The following is a 22,248-nucleotide window of genomic DNA, read 5'->3' as shown; positions in this document are numbered from 1 at the left end:
GATGCCTTCTTAAAAAATGAAATGATGTCATGTGCAGGAAAATAGATGGAACCTGAGAACATTATGTTAAGTGAAAATTAGCCAAACTCAGAAGGTCAGAGGTCATAGTTTTCTCTCATATGTGGAAGCTAGAGAGGAAAAAGGAAAAGAAGGTGGTAGGGGGAAATCTCATAAAAATTGAAGGGAGATCAGTAGAGTAGAGGAGTGAGACCCGGAGGAGGGCATGGAGAAGAGAAAGGGAAAATAGTGGGGAATAATATTGACTATAGTTACATTATGTGTATGTACAGATATGACAACAAATCCCGTTATGTACATCTATAATGCACCGATAAAAAATAAGGGGAAAAAAGATACCTTCTTAGAGAAGGTGATTTTTTGAGTAAAGTCAAAGAATGAATATGAATCTAAGAATAAATACAAAGCAAAAATGGAAGGGCTAGGGTGTAACTTAGTGGTATTGAACATGCTTGTGGTACACAAAACCTTAAATTTTAATTCCAACAACAAAGTTTAAAAAAAAAAAAAATGGGGGGGAATGATTATCTGGCCCGAAAAAGCAACATAGACAAAGGCCTAGAAGGAATGGTAGATAGTTAAGAAAATGTTGCATTTAAAGTAACCCTAACTCCACAGTCTTCATTCTCCAGATCTCATTTTGAAGCCCCTTTATTCCTACATATAAGATAAACAGTGTACATTCAAACTGGAGTTCTTAGGCTTGGCCCCACATACACCTCTGTTGCTTCTCATATTTAAATAAATTACTAATCAGTGCAGAACTTTTTAGTTAGAAGTTTGTTACTTTTTTTGTATTTGAAAATGATTGTTTCAATCTCTGAATAATTCATTGTGGTCTCCGCTGACTGTAGGTTTCCTGGTGATATCCTTTTCATCCATCTCTAGTTGCAGAGTTTTCAAGGCAAGAATGTGGCAGCAGTTGCAGGTGGCTTGGTAGATGCTGAAGCCCTAGTAGCTCTGAAAGATTTGCTTAATAGAGTGGACTCTGAAACCTTATGCACTGAAGAGGTCTTCCCCACTGCAGGAGCTGGGTGAGAAATATGAAGCTATGTCCAGGCTCTCATTTTCCATGTTAGTTAATGTTATGTAAACAAAGTTTTTTTATAGTATCAATGACTTAATAATGGATTCTCCACAAGATCCACAAATTTATTTTCATATACAGACCAAAGTCAGACTGAGAACTATAGGAGATAGCAGGTTCCACTTATTAATAAACATTAGATATTTTAATTTAGAAATACTTCTTAAATTTTTTATCTGAGAGTGCCGTGAGACTGATGATGTGGGACTATTCCATGGTCTTTCAGCATGTATTAGCTTTAAAGTAAACTTGTACTTTATTGTATTTCTAGCACAGATTTGCGTTCCAATTATCTTCTTAATACTACAATTGCTGGTGTAGAAGAGGCAGGTGTTGTCCTTCTGGTTGGTACAAATCCACGTTTTGAGGCACCACTATTTAATGCTAGAATTCGAAAGAGGTGAGTAATAATATTTATTCATGATTTTAAAAATATGACATTTTGGGCTGGGGTTATGGCTTTGCAGTAGAGCACCTGTCTAACACGTGTGGGGCTCTGGGTTTGATCCTCAGCACCATATATAAATAAAAATAAAATAAAGGCATTGTGTCCACCTATAATTTAAAAAAATTAATAATGACATTTTTCTGGTTTTTATATGAAAAATGATATTTTAGTTGATTCCTACTAAGTGTTAGTTGTAGAGAGACTCCAAAAGATAATTGAAGACTATTTTCTAACAGGTTCATCTTTCCTGTGATCACCAGCACCACTGATCTTTTTATTTATTTTGTTAGCTTTCTATTTTGAAATAATTTCAAGATGCTTAAAGTGGTCTTAAGTGAAGTTAACAATTTGCCATATTTGTTTTATGGTACTCTTTCTCTGTATGTATATATGAATATAATTTCTAAATCATCCAGAATTAAGTTGTAAACATGATGTGCTGAATACCTCAGTTTACATTCCTTTAATACAAGGGGCATTCTCTCTCTTTTTTTTTTTTTTTCTTAAGATATTTATTTTTTAGTTTTTGGTGGACACAACATTTTTATTTTTTATGTGGTGCTGAGGATTGAACCCAGTGCCCCACACATGCTAGGCGAGCACTGTACCACTTCAGCCACAACCCCAGCCCAAGGGGCATTCTCTTAATCAAAAATTTAGTATCGATATAAAATTGTTACTTAATCCACTGTTTACATTCAAATCTCACAAAATTTTCTTTAATCACTTTTTTTAAAAAATATTTATTAGTTTTAGGTGGACACAATATCCTTACTTTACATTTATGTGGTGCTGAGGATCGAACCCATTGCCTCTTGCATGCTAGGCGAGCATTCTACCACTGAGCCACAACCCCAGCCCTCCTTAATCACTTTTATAGCAATTTTATTTTTCCTGTCAAGCATCCACTCAGTAGTGGTGAAACATTGCAGTTAGTGTCATTACCTTCAGGACTCCCTTGCCCCCCCCACCCCTTGTCCCTTGCAAGAATGTAGGCCATGGACTGGGGATGTTGATCAGTGGTAACAGCATACATGAGACCATAGACTCGATTCCCCAGCACCATAAGGAAAAAATAATAAAGGCCAGTTATTTTGTAGAATACTTTCTCATCCTCATCTTTTTAACTTATATCTTAAAGATGTATAATTAAGGAACCATATTGTTTAAACAAGGAAACTGTTAAAAGTGGGAGTGCTAATAGGATAACAGGTAAAAATTATCTTAAATAATACGTGGTCAATAGTATATGGTCACTGCACTTATAATTCTCTTTGAAGCAAGTAGCTGCATAATTCCCTGCTATAAGGAATAACTAAAATGACTTAGTTTATTTTCATAAAGTATATTTAAATATCCTTAATGAGCAATTAAGAAATAGTTGACCCTGTCATGTAAATATTGCCAAATAAAAACTACAGATCAGTTTTTCTAAAATTAGTCTTTGTTCATAGCTGACATAGTTAGCATTCTTGTATACCATATTAATGTATTGAATTGTCTTGGCATGTGTTTTTATAGCATTCTTTTTTGAAAGGTATATCTGTTAAGTTTAAATGTTCTGTGAGTTTGTGCTTTTAACATCTTCTTTGTAAATAGAGGTATTGATGAGGTCAAAGGCTTTGCTTCACTTATCTCTAAAAACAGTATTGTTTTTATTTCAGCTGGCTTCATAATGACTTGAAAGTAGCGCTTATAGGTAGTCCAGTGGACCTCACTTACCGATATGACCACCTGGGAGACTCCCCTAAAATTCTGCAAGACATTGCTTCCGGTAGCCATTCATTCAGCCAGGTGCTTATTTGTCTACTATTGTTTGTTTTTAATTGTTACTGTTTTTTAAGTTTATTGTTTTTGTAATAACAACATGTGATTATGGTTAAAATTATTAGCAATACAGAGAAGAATATGGAAGGAAGTAAAGTACTGGGGATATAACTCAGTGGTAGAGCACTTGCCTACCATGTGTGAGGCCTTGGGTTTGATCCCCAGCACTACCAAAAAGAAAGAAAAGCATTATCCAGTGTCCTCCTCCCCACTCCCAAACAGTTATTGATGAAACATAATCATTGCTCTGAGAGAGCTAGATGGATGAATAGATAAGCAAACAAAAAGGAGATCGGAGTGTACATGCTGTCTTTATTTACTAGGGTTTAATGTCTTTGAAATTATTTGGAGAGAATTGAAGTAAAATTGTATCAAATTTGAAGCTTCAAATCACTCTACCACAAGAATGGGTGTGATCGTGTGCATATGGAGGCTACCTTCCATCCTGGGAACACTCCTGTCTTGGCCTCCTGAGCCACTGGGATTACAGGCGTGCACCTCCATGCCCAGCTGTCATTGTTTTATAGGACATAGTATGCCTTCAGTCTGAAGATCCATGGTTCTCTTTATCTTAGGATTTTTGTGAATGTATGTGTAGTGGTGATTTGAAAAGTAAGGAGTTTTTGTTTGTCATGTAACCAGAGATCTGGAGGTAAGCACTTGAATGGTTATGCAAGGATATCATCAAGAAGGAGCCTTCCTGATTTGCTCTAAGCATTATATTTGCTCACTTGAGTATTTATGTGCGTGTGAGTCCCACTCATGCATGGTTCAAAGATGGTTGCTTCATTTACTTCTTTTGCTTACAAAATTGTGAAATGAAGAACAAAACAGCCACACCCAAACATTTGTTTTGAATAGGAAAAAAAATACGATAAAAAGATCAAAAATATTAAAAAGTATTCAGTTAAAAGTTTTCCTTTTGCGGCACAGTGGCACATGTCTTCAGTCCCAGTGGCTGAGAAACTGAGACAGGAGGATCATAAGTTCAAAGCCAGCCTTAGCAAAACCAAGGTGCTAAGCAACTCAGTGAGACCCTGTCTCTAAACAAAATGCAAAATAGGTCTGGTGATGCGGCTCAGTGGGCAAGTGCCCCTCAGTTGTTCAATCCTCAGTACAAAAAAAAAAAGTTTTCCTCTCTTGTTCTCACTTCCATGTGGTACTTGACTAGTGTTTTTAGGATAACTTTTTTTTCTTCTATAGATTTTGGTATATTTTCCATTATTAGGAACTTTTTCTTTCTTTCTTTCTTTCTTTCTTTTTTTTTTTTTTTTTTTTTTTTGTATTGATGTGTGAACCCAGGAGTGCTTTACCACTGAGCTACAACACCAGTCCTTTTAATTATTATTATTTTATCTTGAAACAGAGTCTTACTAAATTGCTGAAGGTCTCCATAAATTGCTGAGTCTGGCCTTGAACTTGGCAATCCTCCTGCCTCAACCCCCTGAGTCACTGGTGCACTGGCGTGCACCACCATGCCCAGCTGAGCTCTGTGTTTTTAAACTGAGGAATAGTTGGTTTTCATTTTCTTGGAGCTATTAAAAACTATTTCTTTCAGCAAAGCAAGGTAATGCTCATCTGTAATCCAGCCTCTCAGGAAGTTAAGGGCATCCTGGGCAATTTAGTGAGACCCTATCTCAAAATAAAATTAAAAGGACTGGGTTCGATCCCAGTACCAAAATGAAACAAAACAAGAACAATGAAAAACAACTACTTTGGGGCTGGGAGTTGTAGCTCATTGGTAGAGTGCTTGCCTAGCACACATGAGGCACTGGGTTCAATCTTCAGCACATAAAAATAAAAAAATAAAACAAAGGTATTGTGTCCATATACAATTAATATATAATACGTTTTTAAAAAGTACTTCTGAATTCTTAATGTTTCCTTGGGAAATTCATTTGAAAATGTAAGTGCTCCAAAAGTCTCATACTGATTCTTTTCTTTTCTTTTTTTTTTTTTCCGGTACCGGGGATTGAATTCAGGAGCACTGTGTCACTGAGCCACATCCCCAGTCCTATTTTGTATTTTATTGAGAGCCAGGGTCTCACTGAGTTGCTTAGTGCCTCACCATTGCTGAGGGTGGCTTTGAACTCACAATCCTCCTGCCTCAGCCTCCCAAGCTGCTAGGATTACAGGCATGCGCCATCATACCCAGCTCATACTGATTGTTTGATTGCAACCAGCTATTTGTTTAAGAAGGACTCAGAGGGCTGGCATTGTGGCTCAGTGGTAGTGCGCTCACCTAGCAAGCACGAGGCCCTGGGTTCGATCCTCAGCACCACATAAAAACAAATAAAGGTATTGTGTCCAACTACAACTAAAAAAAAAAAAAGAAGAACACAGAAAGCCAGGATAGAACATGCCTATAATTCCTAACTCAGGAGGCTGAGTTAGGAAGGTGGAAGATTTGAGGCCACTCTGGGCAATTTAGCAAGACCCTGGGTCAAAGTAAAAAAAAAAAAAACTAAAAGGCTCAGTGAGTGGTAAAGAAACCTTGGGATCAGTCCCTATACCTCAAAAAGAAAGAAAGAAAAAAGAGGATGGGGATCAGAGTGAACTGCATATTCTTTACATATTATTTGTCCTGTATTCTTGGGATACCCTATGTTCTTAGGTTTTTGGCATTCAGAGTTACTCTGGTATAAAGCAAAACCCTTGAAATTTTAGGTATCCTGCATTGTGATCTATTGATCATTGCATTCCGTAACTCCTCCTTTCTGTCTGGGATGTAAGACACAATGGTACTTTAGTATGGTTTCTCCTGTTCTTTAGTACTATCTCAATCTGTATAGGGATATTTCCCAGTTTTTCCTGGGACCTGCCCATGCTCATTCTGACCAAAGGAATTTAGCTAGGATTTTCATTCCTAGTGCTACTTGTATAAAATCTGTTTTATCTGATATTCATTCAGCTGTTTCACAGTAGCATTGGCTTTTGATGAAACTAAAATATGTTTTTGTTTTGTTTTGTACTGAGGATTAAATACCCAGGGATATTTAACCACTGAGCCACATCTCCAGCCCATTTTGTATTTTATTCAGAGAAGGGTGTTGCTGGAGTGCTTAGGGCCTCGATAAGTTGCTGAGGCTGGCTTTAAATTTATGATCCTCCTGCTCAGCCTCCTGAGCTGCTGAGATTACAGGTGTTTGCCACCGTGCCTGGCTAAATATGGTTCTTATTTATGTCTGTATATTGACTAGCAAATCCAAGACATTCTTCATGTTAGAACTAAACTTTGAACAACGTATTTTCAATGCGCATGTGATTAGTAGTAGTTTAAAATCTTAAGTTCTTCTTCTTTTTTTTAATAGGTCTTAAAGGATGCTAAAAAACCAATGGTGATTTTAGGCAGTTCTGCACTCCAAAGAAATGATGGGGCAGCAATTCTTGCAGCTGTTTCTAGCATCGCACAAACGATTCGGGTGACTGGTGGTGTTGCTGATGATTGGAAAGTTATGAATATTCTTCATAGGTTTGTTGAGTAATTATTTTACATACTATAAAATCCAAGTAAATTTGTGTATATGTACTCCTGATACCGTCAACATTGAACAACCTCATCCCCATTACAGATGTGAAATATGAACCATTATTGTCTGTGTAAGGAGAACCCAAGATAATAACTAATGTATGGTGGTGCATATCTTTAATCCCAGCTACTTGGGAGGCTGAGGCAAGAGGACTGACAAGTTCAAGGCTACCTTCTGTAACTTAGTGAGACCCTGTATCAATTTTTTTAAAAATAACAAAAAGGGGCTGGAGGGTAGCTCAGTGCTTATCTAGTATGCTCAAGGCCTGGGGTTCAATACCTAGTACTGCAAAAAAGAAAAAAAGAAATAGCAGTGAGTGTGAGAAAATGAGAATATTTTAAAATATGTATCATATTTGCTACACCTTGGTTCAAAAACTGCAACAAATCTTCTGGCTTTGATGAAAATGTAAGCTAACATGAGAATTACTAAAAAGTTTTTTTCTGACTGTCCATAATACAGGTTTTAGAAAAGTTGCAAAGAGAAGAAATTGTGCAAAACTGGAAGTGACCCTTATTACACAATCTAGAAAATTACAATTTTTATTTCAGTGCCTTTTCTTTGGGTCTTTTTTTTGTGTGTATAAGTTTTATAGTTGAACTCATACCATGAGTACAGTTTTATGTTCTGATTTTAACTGATTTTCATTATCAAATAAGAATTTCCCTCCTACGATTAGAAATTCTTTATAAATACAAACTTTAATACTTATTTAATATCAGGAATTACTATAAAATTTTTAGCTGTTTCCTTCTTTTTAACATGTACTGTTAAAAATACTGAATTTTAATAAATAATGCAATGGGGCTGTAGCTCAGCGGCAGAGCGTTTGCCTGGCACATGTGAGACACAAGTGAGACACTGGCTTCAATTCTTAGCACTGGGTTCAATTTTGAGGGGCTGGGGGCTTATAAATGTTTAGTGGTGGCTACTTGCCTAGCATTTGTGAAGCCCTGGGTTCAATCCCCAGCAACAGTGATACAATAAAGTTAAATGCATAATAATTCAGAACTAACACAGATACTTCTGAACTTTATAGATTATTTTCTTATTGGAGTGTTTTGTTTTTTTTTTCTTTTGTATGTTCGTTTGTTTCTTTATCATGGTGCTGGGGATTAAACTCAGGGATGCTCTACCATCAAGCTATATCCCTAGCCTATTTATTTATTCATTCATTCATTCATTCATCATTGTTTTTGCAATGCTGGGAATTTTTAAAATTTCTTTTCATTTTTTAAATTCTAATTAGTTATACATGACAGTAGAATGCATTTTGAACAAATGCAGCACAATTTCTCATTTCTCTGGCCGTATATGGTGCAGAGTCACTCCAGAAGTGTTATCATGCCATGTATATAGGGTAATAATGTCTGTCACATTCTACCATCCTTCCTATCCCCACAGCCCCACCTCTCCCTTCTCTCCCCTCTACACAAACTAAAGTACTTGCATTTTTCCCTATCTCCCTGCCCCACTATGGATCAACATCTGCTTATCACAGAAAACATTCAGCTTTTATTTTGGGGGGATTGGCTTATTTCACTTAGCATGCTATTCTCTAGTTTCATCCATTTACCTGTAAATGCCATATTTTCATTCTTTAAGGCTGAGTAATATTCCACTGTATATATGTACCACATTTTCTTTATCCATTCATCTGTTGAAGGGCATCTAAATTGGTTCCATAGTTTAGCTATTGTGAAGTTAGCTGCTACAATCATTGATATGGCTGCATCACTGTAGTATGCTGATTTTATACCTTTGAGTATAAACCCAAGGTGTGGGATAACTGGGTCAAATGGTGGTTCCATTTCAAGTTTTCTGAGGTATCTCCATACTGCTTTCTATAGTAGTTGCACCAATTTGCAGTCCAACCAGCAATGTACGAGTGTACCTTTTTGCCCACATCCTTGCCAACAATTATTATTGCTTGTATTCTTTTTTTTCTTAACTCTTTTTTTTTTAATATTTATTTTTTAGATGTAGACAGACACAACACAATGCCTTTATTTTTACGTGGTGCTGAGGATCGAATCCAGGTCCCACTCGTGCTAGGCGAGCACTCTACCCCTGAGCCACAATCCCAGCCCTTGCTTGTATTCTTGATAATTGCCATTCTGACTGGAATGAGATGAAATCTTAGAGTTAGTTTTGATTTGCATTTCTCTAATTGTTAGAGATGATGAACATTTTTTTCATGTTTGTTGATCAGTTGTATTTCTTCTTCTGTGAAGTATCTGTTCAGTTCCTTTGCCCATTTATTGATTGGGTTATTTGTGGGGTTTTTTTTTTTTTGGTGTTAAGTTTTTTTAGTTCTTTATATATCCTCAGATAGATTAGTGCTCTATCTGAGGTGCGTGTGGTAAAGATTTTTTTTCCCATTCTATAGGCTTGCTAATCACATTATTGATTGTTTCCTTTGCTGAGAAGAAGCTTTTTAGTTAGAATCCATCCCATTCATTGATTCTTGATTTTACTTCTTGCGCTTTAGGAGTCTTGTTAAGGAAGTCAAGTCCTTGGCCAACATGAAGATTTGGGCCTACTTTTTCTTCTGTTAGGCATTGAGTCTCTGTTCTAGTGCCTAAGTCTTTGATCCACTTTGAGTTGATTTTTGTGCAGGATAAGAGAGATTTAATTTCATATTGTTACATATGGATTTCCAGTTTTTCTAGCACCATTTGTTGAATAGGCTATCTTTTCTCCAATGTATGTTTTTGGCGCCTTTGTCTAGTATGAGATAACCATATTTATGTGGGTTTGTCTGTGTGTCTTCTATTTTGTACCATTAGTCTACATGTCTGTTTTAGCACCAATACCCTTTTTGTTACTATTGCTCTGTAGAATATAGTTTAAGGTCTGGTATTGGTCTGGTATCTCCTGCTTCATTTCTTCTTACTGAGGATTGCTTAAGATATTCTGGGTCTCTTATTTTTCCAAATGAATTTCATGATTGCTTTTTTCTAGTTCTATGAAGAATGTCATTAGGATTTTAGTTGGAATTGCATTAAATCTGTGTAACAGTTTTGGTAGTATGGCTGTTTGTGTGCGTGCATACGTGCGTGCATGTGTGTGCATGTGTGTGGTGTTGGGGATCTATCTAACCCAGGGCCTTGTGCATGCGAAGCAAGCACTCTACCTACCAACTGAGCTATATCCCCAGCCCCAGTATGGCCATTTTGACTATATTAATTCTGCCTATCCAAGAGGCAATGCTAGGTATTGATCCTAAAGGTTCTTTATCACTTAGCTACATCTCCAATCATTTTTATTTTCTGAGATAGGGTCTCCTTAAATTTCTTAGACTGGCCTCAAACTTGCTTTTATCCTCCTGCTTCAGCCTCCTGAGTAGCTAGCTGAGTAGGTATGTGCCACTGCTTCTGGTCCTATTTCTTTTTTATTTTGAAACAGACTTTTGCAAAGTTGCTGAATAACACCTTTCAACTTGTGATCCTCCTGCCTCAGCCTTCTAAATGGCTGGGATTACAGGTGTACAATAACTTGCCTGGCTCTTTAGGGTAAATTTCTAAAAACTAAATTAATTAGGGCAAACCAGATAAACACTTCTGAGACTATTGATATATGCTTCTAACTTATTTTTAAAAGATTATACCAATTTATAGGTTCTTAGAATATCTATTTTTTCAAGAAAGTTAGCAATAACAACTAGATAAAAACAACCATACTATTCAAAATAGTTATTCTAGCCAGGCCCAGTGGCATATTCCTGTAATTCCAGCGACTTGGGAGGCTGAGGCAGGAGGATCACAGGTTTGAGGACAGCATCAGCAATTTTGCGACACCCTGTCTCAAAAGAAAAAGGGCTTGGTGATAAAGTGCTCTTGGATTCAATCCCTAGTACCAAAAATAAATAAATAAATAAAGTTATTCTAAGCATCTTCCTTAAAAATATATATTCTGCTTTTAAGAGAGTATTGTAGGGCTGGGTTGTAGCTCAGTGGTAGTGTGCTCACCTAGCATGCATGAGGCACTGGGTTCGATCCTCAGCACCACATAAAAATAAAATAAAGATATTATGCCCACCTAAAACTAAAAAAAAAAAAAATTTAAAGTGTATTGTAGGGGCTGGGGATGTGGCTCAAGAGGTAGCGCGCTCGCCTGGCATGCGTGCGGCCCAGCTTCGATCCTGAGCATCACATACAAACAAAGATGTTGTGCCTGCTGATAACTAAAAAATAAATATTAAAATTCTCTCTCTCTCACTCTCTGTCTTTAAAAAAACAAAACAACAACAACAACAAAAAAGTGTATTGTAGCTGACTATGGTGGTGCACACCTATAATGACAGTGGCTCAGGAGGGTGAGACAGGAGGTTTGCAAGTTCAACACCAGCCTCAGCAACAGCGAGGCTCTAAGCAACTCAGTGAGACCCTGTCTCTAAATAAAATCCAAAATAGGAATGGGGAGGTGACTCAGTGGTCAAGTGCCCCTGAATTCAATCTTCAATCCTCAGTACCACCCCCACCCCCCAAAAAAGAGTATATTGTAGCCAGATACAGAATCACACACCTATAATCTCAGCAGCTCAGGAGGCTGAGGCAAAAGGATTACAATTTCAAAGCCAGCCTCAGCAACTTAGTGAGACCCTGTCTCAAAATAAAATATAAAAAGGGATGGGGATGTGGCTCAGTGGTTAAGCACCCTTGGGTTTAATCTCTGGTATCAAAAAAGAAAAGTGTATATTGTATATATTCATAGGAAAAGAATTCCATAAGGAGATACATTTATGTACTAGTGACTTTTTAAAATTATAGTTTTAACAGTGGTGGCCTCTAAATGTCTCCTGTTTTCAAAATCATCTGATTTTTCTGTAATGAATACGTTTGGCTTAATGTATTTTTTGTCTGTTGTACTGAATAGGATTCAAACTTAATGCAATTGTGGTTGGCATAAATATTTCCAAGGTTATTCCATTAAATATTCATGCCAGGCACAGTGGTGCATGCATGTAATCCCAGTGACTCTGGAGTCTAAAGCAGGAAGATTGCAACTTAGTGAGAACCTGTCTCAAAATAAAAAATAAAAAGGGCTGGGGATGTGGCCCTGCGTTCAATCCCTAGCACACACAGAAAAATATTTCATGAAGAGGTGGTGTCCTAAGCATCTTATATTTAAGTGGGTAGGGAAGGGTTTTTGACAGCATTGAATATAATATAAGCTAAGTATCATTTTAAAAATGATATTTAATTTTTTATACTGAAAACCCTCAAGTATGCTAAAATTTCATAATTGTCTTTAAGGGTTGCAAGCCAAGTAGCTGCTTTGGACCTAGGGTATAAACCTGGGGTAGAAGCAATTCGGAAGAACCCTCCCAAAGTGTTGTTTCTCCTGGGAGCTGATGGAGGTTGTATCACACGACAGGATTTACCAAAGGATTGTTTCATTGTATATCAAGGTAAGTGGTACCTGTGACACTAGAAACAGAAGATAATTATACATTGTGTATATTAAAAACTATTTAGCAATGTAGTTAGTAGATAGAACATTTTCTATTTTAGAATTCTGCATCGCCCCCCATTTTTTAAAAAAAACATTATGTATATTATTATTACATGGTTGATATTTCTACCAAGAATTATTACTTGTTGGTACTTAATAACTAAGAATTAGAAGCAACATAAATGTCCAGTGACAGGAATGGCAAAATTATGACATTCTCATCCAGTGATGTTAAACATTAAAAGTCAACTTTGCAGATGGGTGCAGTGGTGCATGCCTGTAAACTCAGTCGCTTGGGAGGCTGAGGCAGAAGGATTGTAAGTTCAAAGCCAGCCTCAGCAATGGCAAGGCACTAAGCAACTCACTTAGCCTCTGTCTCTAAATAAAATATCAAAAAAAAAAAAAGGGCTTGGGATGTGGCTTAATGGTTGAGTACCCCTGAGTATAATTCCCAGTACCCCCCTGCCAAAAAAATGTAGTTAATTTCAAAGGGAAAACATTTTTATATGAACAGTATAAAAACTTAAACATATCACTTGAGTTCCATGTTACTGGACTTTTTTTTTTTTTTGTAGTACTGGGGATTGAACCCAGGGCCTTGCACATGCTAGACAAGCATTCTACCACTGAGTTATATCTCCAGCCCAAGCTTTTCCTTTATTTTGTATATAAATAGCGTAAATTTGTAATGGACTTTTTAGTGCCAAAAAAGCATTATATGATATTTCATATTGTATAATTAGTTTTATATAGTTATACCAAAATGCACAAACTAAAGTCTTGTTTCTAGTTTTTTCCAGATATAGGCATTGATGATGGGTTTTGGTTTTTGGTACAGGGATTGAACTCAGGGGCACTTGACCACTGAGCCACATCTCCAACCCTGTTTTGTATTTTATTTAGAGACAGGGTCTCACTGATTTGCTTAGCGCCTCACTTTTGCTGAGGCTGGCTCTGAACTCACAATCCTCCTGTCTTAGCCTCCCGAGCTGCTGGGATTATAGTTGTGCACCACCACACCTAGTTTGATAATGGTTTCGACATGCAAACATACTGTGTATCTTTCCTGTGTGTATATAAACATGCACATAGCCAGTGTGGTGGCACACACCTGTAATCCCAGCAGCTCAGGAGGCTGAGGCAGGAGAATGGCAAGTTCAAAGATAGCTTTAGCAACGTGGGAAGACCCTGTCTTAAAATTTTTTAAAAAGGGCCAGGAACTTAGCTCAGTGGTTACATGTCCCTAGGTTCAATCGCCAGTACCAAAAAAAAAAAAAAAAATGTGGACACAAATAAGTTCAAACTTTAGATAATGTAAAACTTTTCTTTTGTGTGTGTGTTAATGTGAATTGAACCCAGTCGTGTTCTGCCAATGAGTACCTCCCCAGAGTTTTGTTTTGTTTTGGATTTTTTGTTTTGTTTTGTTTTTTGTACTAGGAATTGAACCCAGGGGTGCTTAACCACTGAGCCAGATGCCCAACATCTCCAGCCCTTTTTTAAACATTTTTTTAGAGCTGGGGGTCTCACTAAGTTGCTTAGGGCCTCGCTAAGTAGCTGAGGTTGGTTTTGAACTTGCAATCCTCCTGCCTCAATCTCCTGAGCCACTGGGATTACAGGTATGCACCACCACACCTGGCTTCCCCAGCCCTCTTGTTATTTTGAGTCAGGGTCTGGCTAAATTGCTCAGGCTGGTCTCAAACTTTCAATCCTCCTGCATTCACCTCCTGGGCTACAGATGTATACTACCATGCCAGTTTCCTGTTTCCAGTTTCTTTTTTGAATATATTTTTACTTTGGGCTGGGGCTGTAGCTCAGTGGCAGAGCACTTGCCTAGCATGTGTGAAGCACTGTGTTCAATCCTCAGCACCACATAAAAAAAATGATAAAATAAAAACATGCTGTCCATCTACAACTATTAAAAAAAATACTTCTACCAGTTTTATGGAATTGTTAATAGTTGATAGCGTTTCAGAATACTATTTTCTTCATTTTCTACTTAAATCTTTTTCAGCATTAGAATATGAGTCAGCAGGTAGAATGCTTGCCTCACGTGCATAAAGCCCTGGGTTCAATCCCCAAGTATTTCTATTCAATACTTTGCATTCCTCCACAGTTTCAGTCCAGCTTACTGATTTTCACTAAGTGGTACATCTGATCATTTCCGCTTTGTAAGCATGAACATACCCAGTTGTCCATTATATGTATGTGTAATATATATATTTTTGTATTTACATAAAATAGTCTAGTAATTTTCATAGGGAAGGGAGTTGGACTATGGGTAACTTGGACTTAATTATACTATATTGTTTTCGTATTAGAAACACGTGTAATTTTAGCCTAGTGTAATGGCACATTCCAGCTATTAGGGAGGATGCGGCAGAAGGACCACAAGTTCAAGACCTGCCTTGTAAAAGTAAAATTTAAAAAAATGGGAATTACAAAGGATTTACATTGTCTTTATATATAGAAGTGAACCTGATTTTTACTAAATTGTGGTTTGCTATTTTCCTTCTTATCACAGGACATCATGGTGATGTTGGAGCACCCATAGCTGATGTTATTCTCCCAGGAGCTGCTTACACAGAAAAGTCTGCTACTTATGTAAATACTGAGGGTAGAGCTCAGCAAACAAAAGTAGCAGTGACACCTCCTGGCTTGGCACGAGAGGACTGGAAAATTATCAGAGCCCTTTCTGAGGTACTGTTTTTGAGGCATTTCTTAGTGATGCTACTTAAGAATACTGTACATGTCGGTTTGTTAGAAGATTTTCTTTTTGTTTTGTTTGCTGTTTTTTGTTGTTGTTTGGTTATTTTTTTGAATTGGGGGTTGAACCCATGGGCAGTTTATCACTAAACCACCTTCCTAGCCTTTTTTAAAATTTTGAGACAGTTTTGCTTTGCTGAGCCTGCCCTCAAAATTGTGATACTTCTGCCTCCTCCTCTCAAGTTGTAGAATAATTTTCAAAGTCAATGATAATATCAACCTCAAATGCAAAGAGGATTTCAATACTATGCAGTATAAATATGGTCAGAAAATGGAGATTTGAATTTGTTGTTTTTATTATTTCATATTTCACCTAAAAACATTTGTTTAGCTCCTTTTACTGTTAAAAAAAAATCGTGTTTTAAAATAACACACTATTGTCTATAAATTTTTTTCTTTGTTTTTAGTTATACATGGACATAATACCTTTGTTTATTTATTTTTATGTCGTCTTAAGGATCAAACCCAGTGCCTCACATGTGCCAGGCAAGCACTCTACCACTGAGCTACAACCCCAGCCCCTGTAAATTTTGTATGTGGTTAATAACAAGTAAACAGAAACATGTAGCTTTAGCATAGCATTGTCTTTTTAATCATTTATAATGATTCTGTTTTCTTGTGTGTGCCCATGCGTATGGGAATGTGCTGAAGATTGAACTTAGAACATTGCACATATTAAGTATTTACTCTACCACTAGCCTATATGCCCAACCCTTTTGTTTTGCCTTATTGGAGCTTGAATCCAGGTCTTGTTACATGCACACTACCATTGAGCTGTATTCCCAGCCCATTTTATTTTATTTTGAGAGAGGATCTGGCTAAGTTGCCCAGGGTGGCCCTGAATTTGAAATCCTGCCTCCTCAACTTCCCAAGTAGTTGGGATACAGGCATGTACCACCACACCTAGACCAACCCTGAACTTTTTAATTAGTAAAGCTTTATGTCATTTTTGGTGATCTGATCTGTTGTAGATTGCAGGCATTACTCTTCCATATGATACTCTGGATCAAGTGAGGAACAGATTGGAAGAAGTCTCTCCTAATCTTGTTCGATATGATGATGTGGAAGGAGCTAATTACTTTCAGCAAGCAAATGAGCTCTCCAAGGTAAAAGTTTGCTAGGTGCCATTTTCATAAAGAGTGTAACTACATGTGTAATTGTACTAGTTTTCAATACTATTGTTGATTTCTTACTCAACCCCCCCCCCTTTTTTTGCAGCTTGTGAACCAGCAACTTCTTGCTGATCCCCTTGTTCCACCTCAACTAACTATAAAAGACTTCTATATGACAGGCAAGTAACTATCAACATGATTCTGCCAAATATGAAAGGCAAGAAGGAAAAAGAATCTCATTTAGCATTATAATTATTTGTTATTGGTAGTATATGTAGAGGTTTTCAAATACCAGAACTAATACAATCATGTTTTCTTATTGTATTATAATATTTGTTGTTTCTGAAATGTAAGTAAAAGTTTGAAAATTCCAAAAGTTAACAAATTTTAAGTGTAAAGTTTTGTTGTTATAAGAAGAAATCATTGTGTAGCAGTTTAGGGAAAATATTTCAAAGTGATAAACAGCTGTAAAAATTTTTCTGATAATTTTAGTGAAGAATCAAAACATTTAAACATGAAATATGTTAAACACTGCTTCTTTTAAAAAAAAAATGCCTGGAGTGGTGGTTCAGGCTTGTAATGCCATAGACTCAGGAGGCTTGGGGGCTGATGCAGGAAGATGGCAAGTTCTGGACCAACCTGGACAACTTAGCAAGACCCTGTCTCAAACTAAAAAATAAAAATGTCTGGAGATATAGGTCAGTGGTAAAGGGTCACTGGGTTCAATCCCCAATACTGTTAAAAAAAAAAAAAAAAAATCAATGCTTCTGATGTAAATTGTTGGGAATGTATTTAAGGGATGCACACTAAAACAAAATTTGTTTTTTGTATCTCTGACAATAGTTGATATAACATCTAAGTTTTTGGGTAGTTAATATATGACTTTATTTTTTATTTTTTATTTTTCTGAGGCAGGATCACACTAAAGTTTCCCAGACTGGCCGTGAACTCATTCTTCCCACATCAGCCTGGCGAGTAGCTAGGATCACAGGCACAAGCCACTACATCCAGCTTGATTTTAAATAATTTTTTATCTAGGCCAGGGCATGGTGGTGCATGCCTATAATCCCAGTGACTCGGGAAGCTGAGGCAGGAAGATTGAAAACTCCAGGCCAGCCTCACCAATTTAAGAAGTTCCTAAACAACTTAGTGAGACCCTGTCTCAAAACAACAAAAAAAAAAGGACTGGGGATACAGCTCAGTGGTAAAGTGCTCCTGGGTTCAATTCCCAGTACCAAAATAATAATAATAATAATAATGACAATAATAATTTTCTACCTAAAAGCATAGGTTTTATTTATTTATATAATTTTAAATTTTTTGGTGGTGTTGGGATCGAACCCAGGGCACCCTCTTGTATATGCTAGGCAAGCGCTCTTCATTTAGCTACAACCCCAACCCCAGGAGTGCATTTTTCTTTCTTCCCCCTCTTTTTAAAATATTTTTAATTGTAGATGGACACAATGCCTTTATTTTGTTTATTTAGGTTTTTTTTTTTTTTTTAATGTGTTACTAAGGATCAAACCCAGTGTCTCATGCATGCTATAGGCAAGCACTGTATCACTGAGCCACAACCCCAGCCCCAACATTTTTCGTTTTTGATATAATTTGTACCTGAGATTCTTTTTTTCGTGTGTGTCTGTATGTGTGTGTGTGAATTTCTTTTAACATTTTGGTCAGTCTTTTAGGGATGTATACCTTTTTTTTTTTTTTTTCCTTTCCTGCAATGTTGGGGATGAAACCCAAGACCTCAAGTGTTCTACCATTGAGCTACATCTCCAGCCCTCCTCCCCAGCACCTTTTTTTTGTACTGGGGATTGTATTGAGGGGTGCTCTAGGCTATACCTCTAGCTCTATTTATTTTGAGGCAGGGTTTTGCTACATCGTCTGGGCTGACCTCAAATTTCTGATCCTCCTGCTTTAGCTTCTCAAGTTAATGGATTATAGCCATGTGCCACCATGCCCAGGTCCTTATTTATCTTTCTGTGTGTGTGTGTATGTTTGTATCGAGGATTGAACCAGAGGTGTTTTAATTATTCTATATTCCCATCCCTTTTTATTGTGAGAAAGAGTCTCATTCAGTTGCTTAGAGCCTTGCTAAGTTGCTGAGGCTGGCTTTGAACTTGCAATTCTCCTGCCTCAGCCTCCCAAGCTGCTGGGATTACAGGCATGCACCACTGTGCCCAGCAAGATTCACCTATATTTTTTAAAAACTTTTTTATTTTTTTATTTTTGTGGTGCTGGGGATTAAACCCAGAGCCTCGTGCATGCGAGTCAAGCACTCTACCAACGGAGCTATATCCCCAGTCCTTATCTATAATTTTTTTAATGGCTGCATATTGATGTGTCTTCTAGCTTTTATATAGGTATTTAATTATTCCTGTGGTAGTTATTAAAAACATTTAGCCAATAAATTGGCTACATATAATTGCATAGAGCCTCATAGTCTTTTTTTGGGGGGTGGGGGGAGGTTCTGAATATGCATAATATTAAAATTTTACTGTGTGTATTAACTAAATGTATTAACTAAATGCTCATTTCCCTGATATCTTTCAGATTCAATTAGCAGAGCCTCACAGACAATGGCTAAATGTGTCAAAGCTGTCACAGAGGGTGCTCAAGCAGTAGAGGAACCATCCATATGCTGAAACATCTATTACCAACCCAAATTTGCAACAAGTAGTGAATGGACAATTACATTAGAGTAATGCCTCTCTTTCAAAAAGAAATCAAATGATGTAATATTTAAGGTTATACCATGCTTATTTGAAAATGATACTGCAATTATAAGATAATGTAGCAGTTTAAACTATGTATTCTGTGTAAACATTATATGCATTTTTTTCTTTCATGTAAAAGCATTGATAATATTTGTGAAAAATACAAAGAAAATCCTTAAAATTTGAATTTTTTTGTTTTTTTAATTTAATTTGTATTTGTTCTTTTTAGATATACATAACAGAATTATTTTGACATACATACATGGAGTATAAACTTATTCTAATTAGGAATCCATTCTTGTGGTTGAACATGATGTGGAGTTACACATGTCGTTTATTCATACATGAACATATGAATATGTCCAATTCATTCTACTGTTTTTTCCATTCCCATCCCCACTCCCTTCTCTTCATTCCCCTTTGTCTAATCCAATAAACTTATCTACCTCCTGCCCCCTCTCTCCCCACCCCCACATCCCCCACACCCCCGTCCCTGGTTTATTTTCATAGATCATTTATGTTGTAAAGTGGGTAAAATGGAGACCTTCTGTTAAGTTCCATGGTTTTTTTTGTTGTTTATGGTACTGAGGACTGAATGCACTACCATTGAGCTATATCCCCAGTCCTGAGCCCCATGTTTTTCTACTGCTACAGAAAAGATAAAAAAGCATTCTTTCAAGCTGGATAAATGTGTGTGGGGGGGGGAGTAATCATATACTAGATCTGTATCTTGAACTAATAGTCATAATAATAACTGGTAATAATTATTCAGCTTTTTCTGGGTGACAAACACTTGTTTTACATGTATATTCCTTTTGCCTTGCTACAACCCTAGGAGATAGCATTGTTCTCTCTTTTACAGATGAAGAAATTGAAACCCAGGGATAATAATAGTTTGCCCAAAGCCAGACAGCAAAAAAATGTTATAGACACCAGTTCTCTTTCACTCCAGAATCCATTATTGTTAACTGCTGTTTATAATTCCCTCCCATTGATAATCTGTTGTTACTCTGTGTGTATGTGGGGCAGGGTGGGTGGGTTACAGGGCATTGAACCATGGCCTCATACATGCTAGGTGAACGCTCAACCACTGAGCTATATCCCTATCCCAATAGGTGATTACAGAATACATGTGGTTTATTGTTTTTTTGTTTGTTATTGGGGATTGAACCCAGGAACACTTAACCCACTTAGCCACATCCCCAGCCCTTTTTATTTTTTATTTTGAGACAGGATATCTCTGATTTGCTTAGGGCCTTGCTAAGTTGCTGAGGCTGGCTTTGAACAACTCAGAATCCTCCTGCCTCAGCCTCCCAAATCACTGGGATTATAGGCTTATGCCACCACACCCAGCCTTAGTTTTTAAAATGGTAGTATATCATTGATACTTTATCTTTAAAAATTATACAAAGTTAGGGATGTATTTTTTTAAAAAAAATTTGGGAGGAGGGGTATTGGGGATTGAACCTACGGGCACTTAACCACTGAGCCACATCCCTAGCCCTTTTTAATTNTTTTTTTTTTTTTTTTTTTTTGGTACCAATATTGAACCCAGGAGTTCAATCACTTAACCACTGAGCCACATCTCCAGCCCTTTTTATATTTTATTTAGAGACATAGTCTCACTAAGTTGCTTAGCACTTCACTAAATTGCTGAGGCTGACTTTGAATTTGCAGTCTTCCTGCCTTGGCCTCCCCAGTCACTGGAATTAAAGGTATGTATGTACCACTACACCCAAGCAAGGTTAGGGATATAACTCAGTATGTTAGAGCCTGTGCTTAGTATATTCAAGGCCTTGGGTTCAGTCCCTAGCATGCACACACAAAATAACTGTATGAAATAGGTACCACAGTCTGGCTGGGCACAAATAACCGAGCCGCCATGAAGCACTTGTATGTTCAAATAGCAACTTTATTACCCGAACTCCACCAGCATTCCACCGGCTCCGCGCCTCCTCTCTCGGACCCTCGAGAACTCAAGGGGAACTCCAAAGTAGCAGGCACCCTATTGCATAAAGGTCTATATACAATTGAATACACAGCTTAACATAACCATCATCATCTCAATGGCTCGCTGTCATCACCTCTCAACCACTCCCTTCTGGCAAAATGCCATGCGTCATCCTGACTGGGCTGTGGCCCTCAACAAATAATAGGTCAACAGCTTTTTCAGAATTTTTCATCCTCAGCCAGGCATGATAGTGCTTGCCTATAATCCCAGCCACTCTGGAGGCTGAGCAGGAGGATTTGGAGTTCAAAGCCAGCTTCAGCAGTGAGACCCTGTCTCTAAAAAAAATACAAAATAGGGCTGGGGATGTGGCTTGGTGGTTACCTCTGGGTTTAATCCCCAGTACCAAAAAAAAAAAAAAAAAAAATGTACTTTGCTTGAAATTCCCTGTTGCATGAAATTGTACAAATTCTTGCCAAAAGTATTTGAATTTAATATATATTTCTTTTACCTCTTTGTTTTCAGTCCCTTAGAACTGTGCTGATCTCCAGGGGACATACTCCCTTTTGTATTTTATACTGTATTCTTCAGTGAATGTGTGTAGACTTTATGGGGTTGTTGGTAAGAAGGTACTGAAATGAAAAAGGCGTTATATATGGTAAAGTCCATTTGGGAACCTTGGATTACCATCTAGGCATGTGTTAAAAAATTTATCTGGGTTAAGAGTCACTCAATAAAATTAATTGCTTTTTACAGCATGAAAATCTTCCATGGGTACATACTAGTCCTATAATGCTAAATATTAATGTTATTGTGAGCATAAACATTGAAGATGCTTGCTAGGGAAAAAAAAAAAAAGGTAAGAGAGCCTGTATAGAAAAAAAATATTAGGGACAATAACTTGGCTGATAGAATCATGACATGAGGCAGTTACCAATTAGAACATCTACAAAGGCTTAGGGCTAATTCCCCTTAGGTGAAAAAGCCAATATGAACAGACCCTGAAGTTAACATACTGGGTGAATCCAGAGGTGCTCTACCACTGAGGTATAACCTCAACATTTTTTTGTTTCAGTTTTAAATAGGGTCTTGTTAAGCTGCCAGGTTGGACTTGAACTTGCAAGTTCTTACCTCATCCCCCCTCCCAAGTCTCTGGAATTACAAGCATGTGCCACCATACAAGGCTGAGAGTATCATACTTCTTGACAACAACCAGTACATAATCATTTATTATTGGTTGTTGCTAACTTAACTGTATGACATTTCTTGTGAGATCAGATCTTATTCAACTTTGGTAAAGTTACTTCAAAAAAAAAAAAATTTTTTTTTTTTTTTTTG

The 22,248-nt window shown here is 37.1% G+C and overlaps 1 protein-coding gene across 5 annotated transcripts in view; it reads left to right on the top strand.

Moving 5' to 3' along the window:
• Ndufs1 (NADH:ubiquinone oxidoreductase core subunit S1) overlaps window positions 1-19,149 on the top strand; it is a 35,011-nt gene extending 15,862 nt beyond the window's left edge. For all 5 annotated transcript variants that reach the window (XM_015481299.2, XM_048808394.1, XM_015481298.2 and 2 more), the window contains 9 exons: window positions 907-1,052; window positions 1,377-1,505; window positions 3,218-3,347; window positions 6,692-6,852; window positions 12,169-12,323; window positions 14,889-15,064; window positions 16,102-16,236; window positions 16,349-16,421; window positions 18,799-19,149. In XM_015481299.2, coding sequence (XP_015336785.1) covers window positions 907-1,052; window positions 1,377-1,505; window positions 3,218-3,347; window positions 6,692-6,852; window positions 12,169-12,323; window positions 14,889-15,064; window positions 16,102-16,236; window positions 16,349-16,421; window positions 18,799-18,890 — 1,197 coding nt within the window. In that variant the 3' untranslated portion in view covers window positions 18,891-19,149. The remainder of the gene's footprint in view (window positions 1-906; window positions 1,053-1,376; window positions 1,506-3,217; window positions 3,348-6,691; window positions 6,853-12,168; window positions 12,324-14,888; window positions 15,065-16,101; window positions 16,237-16,348; window positions 16,422-18,798) is intronic.
• Window positions 19,150-22,248: the final 3,099 nt, after the last annotated feature.

This window comes from Marmota marmota, unplaced genomic scaffold (assembly GCF_001458135.2).
Source record: "Marmota marmota marmota unplaced genomic scaffold, marMar, whole genome shotgun sequence".
Lineage (NCBI taxonomy): Eukaryota > Metazoa > Chordata > Mammalia > Rodentia > Sciuridae > Marmota > Marmota marmota.
The sequence above is the reverse complement of the archived record's forward strand: the minus strand, read 5'-3'. Positions and strand labels throughout refer to the sequence as shown.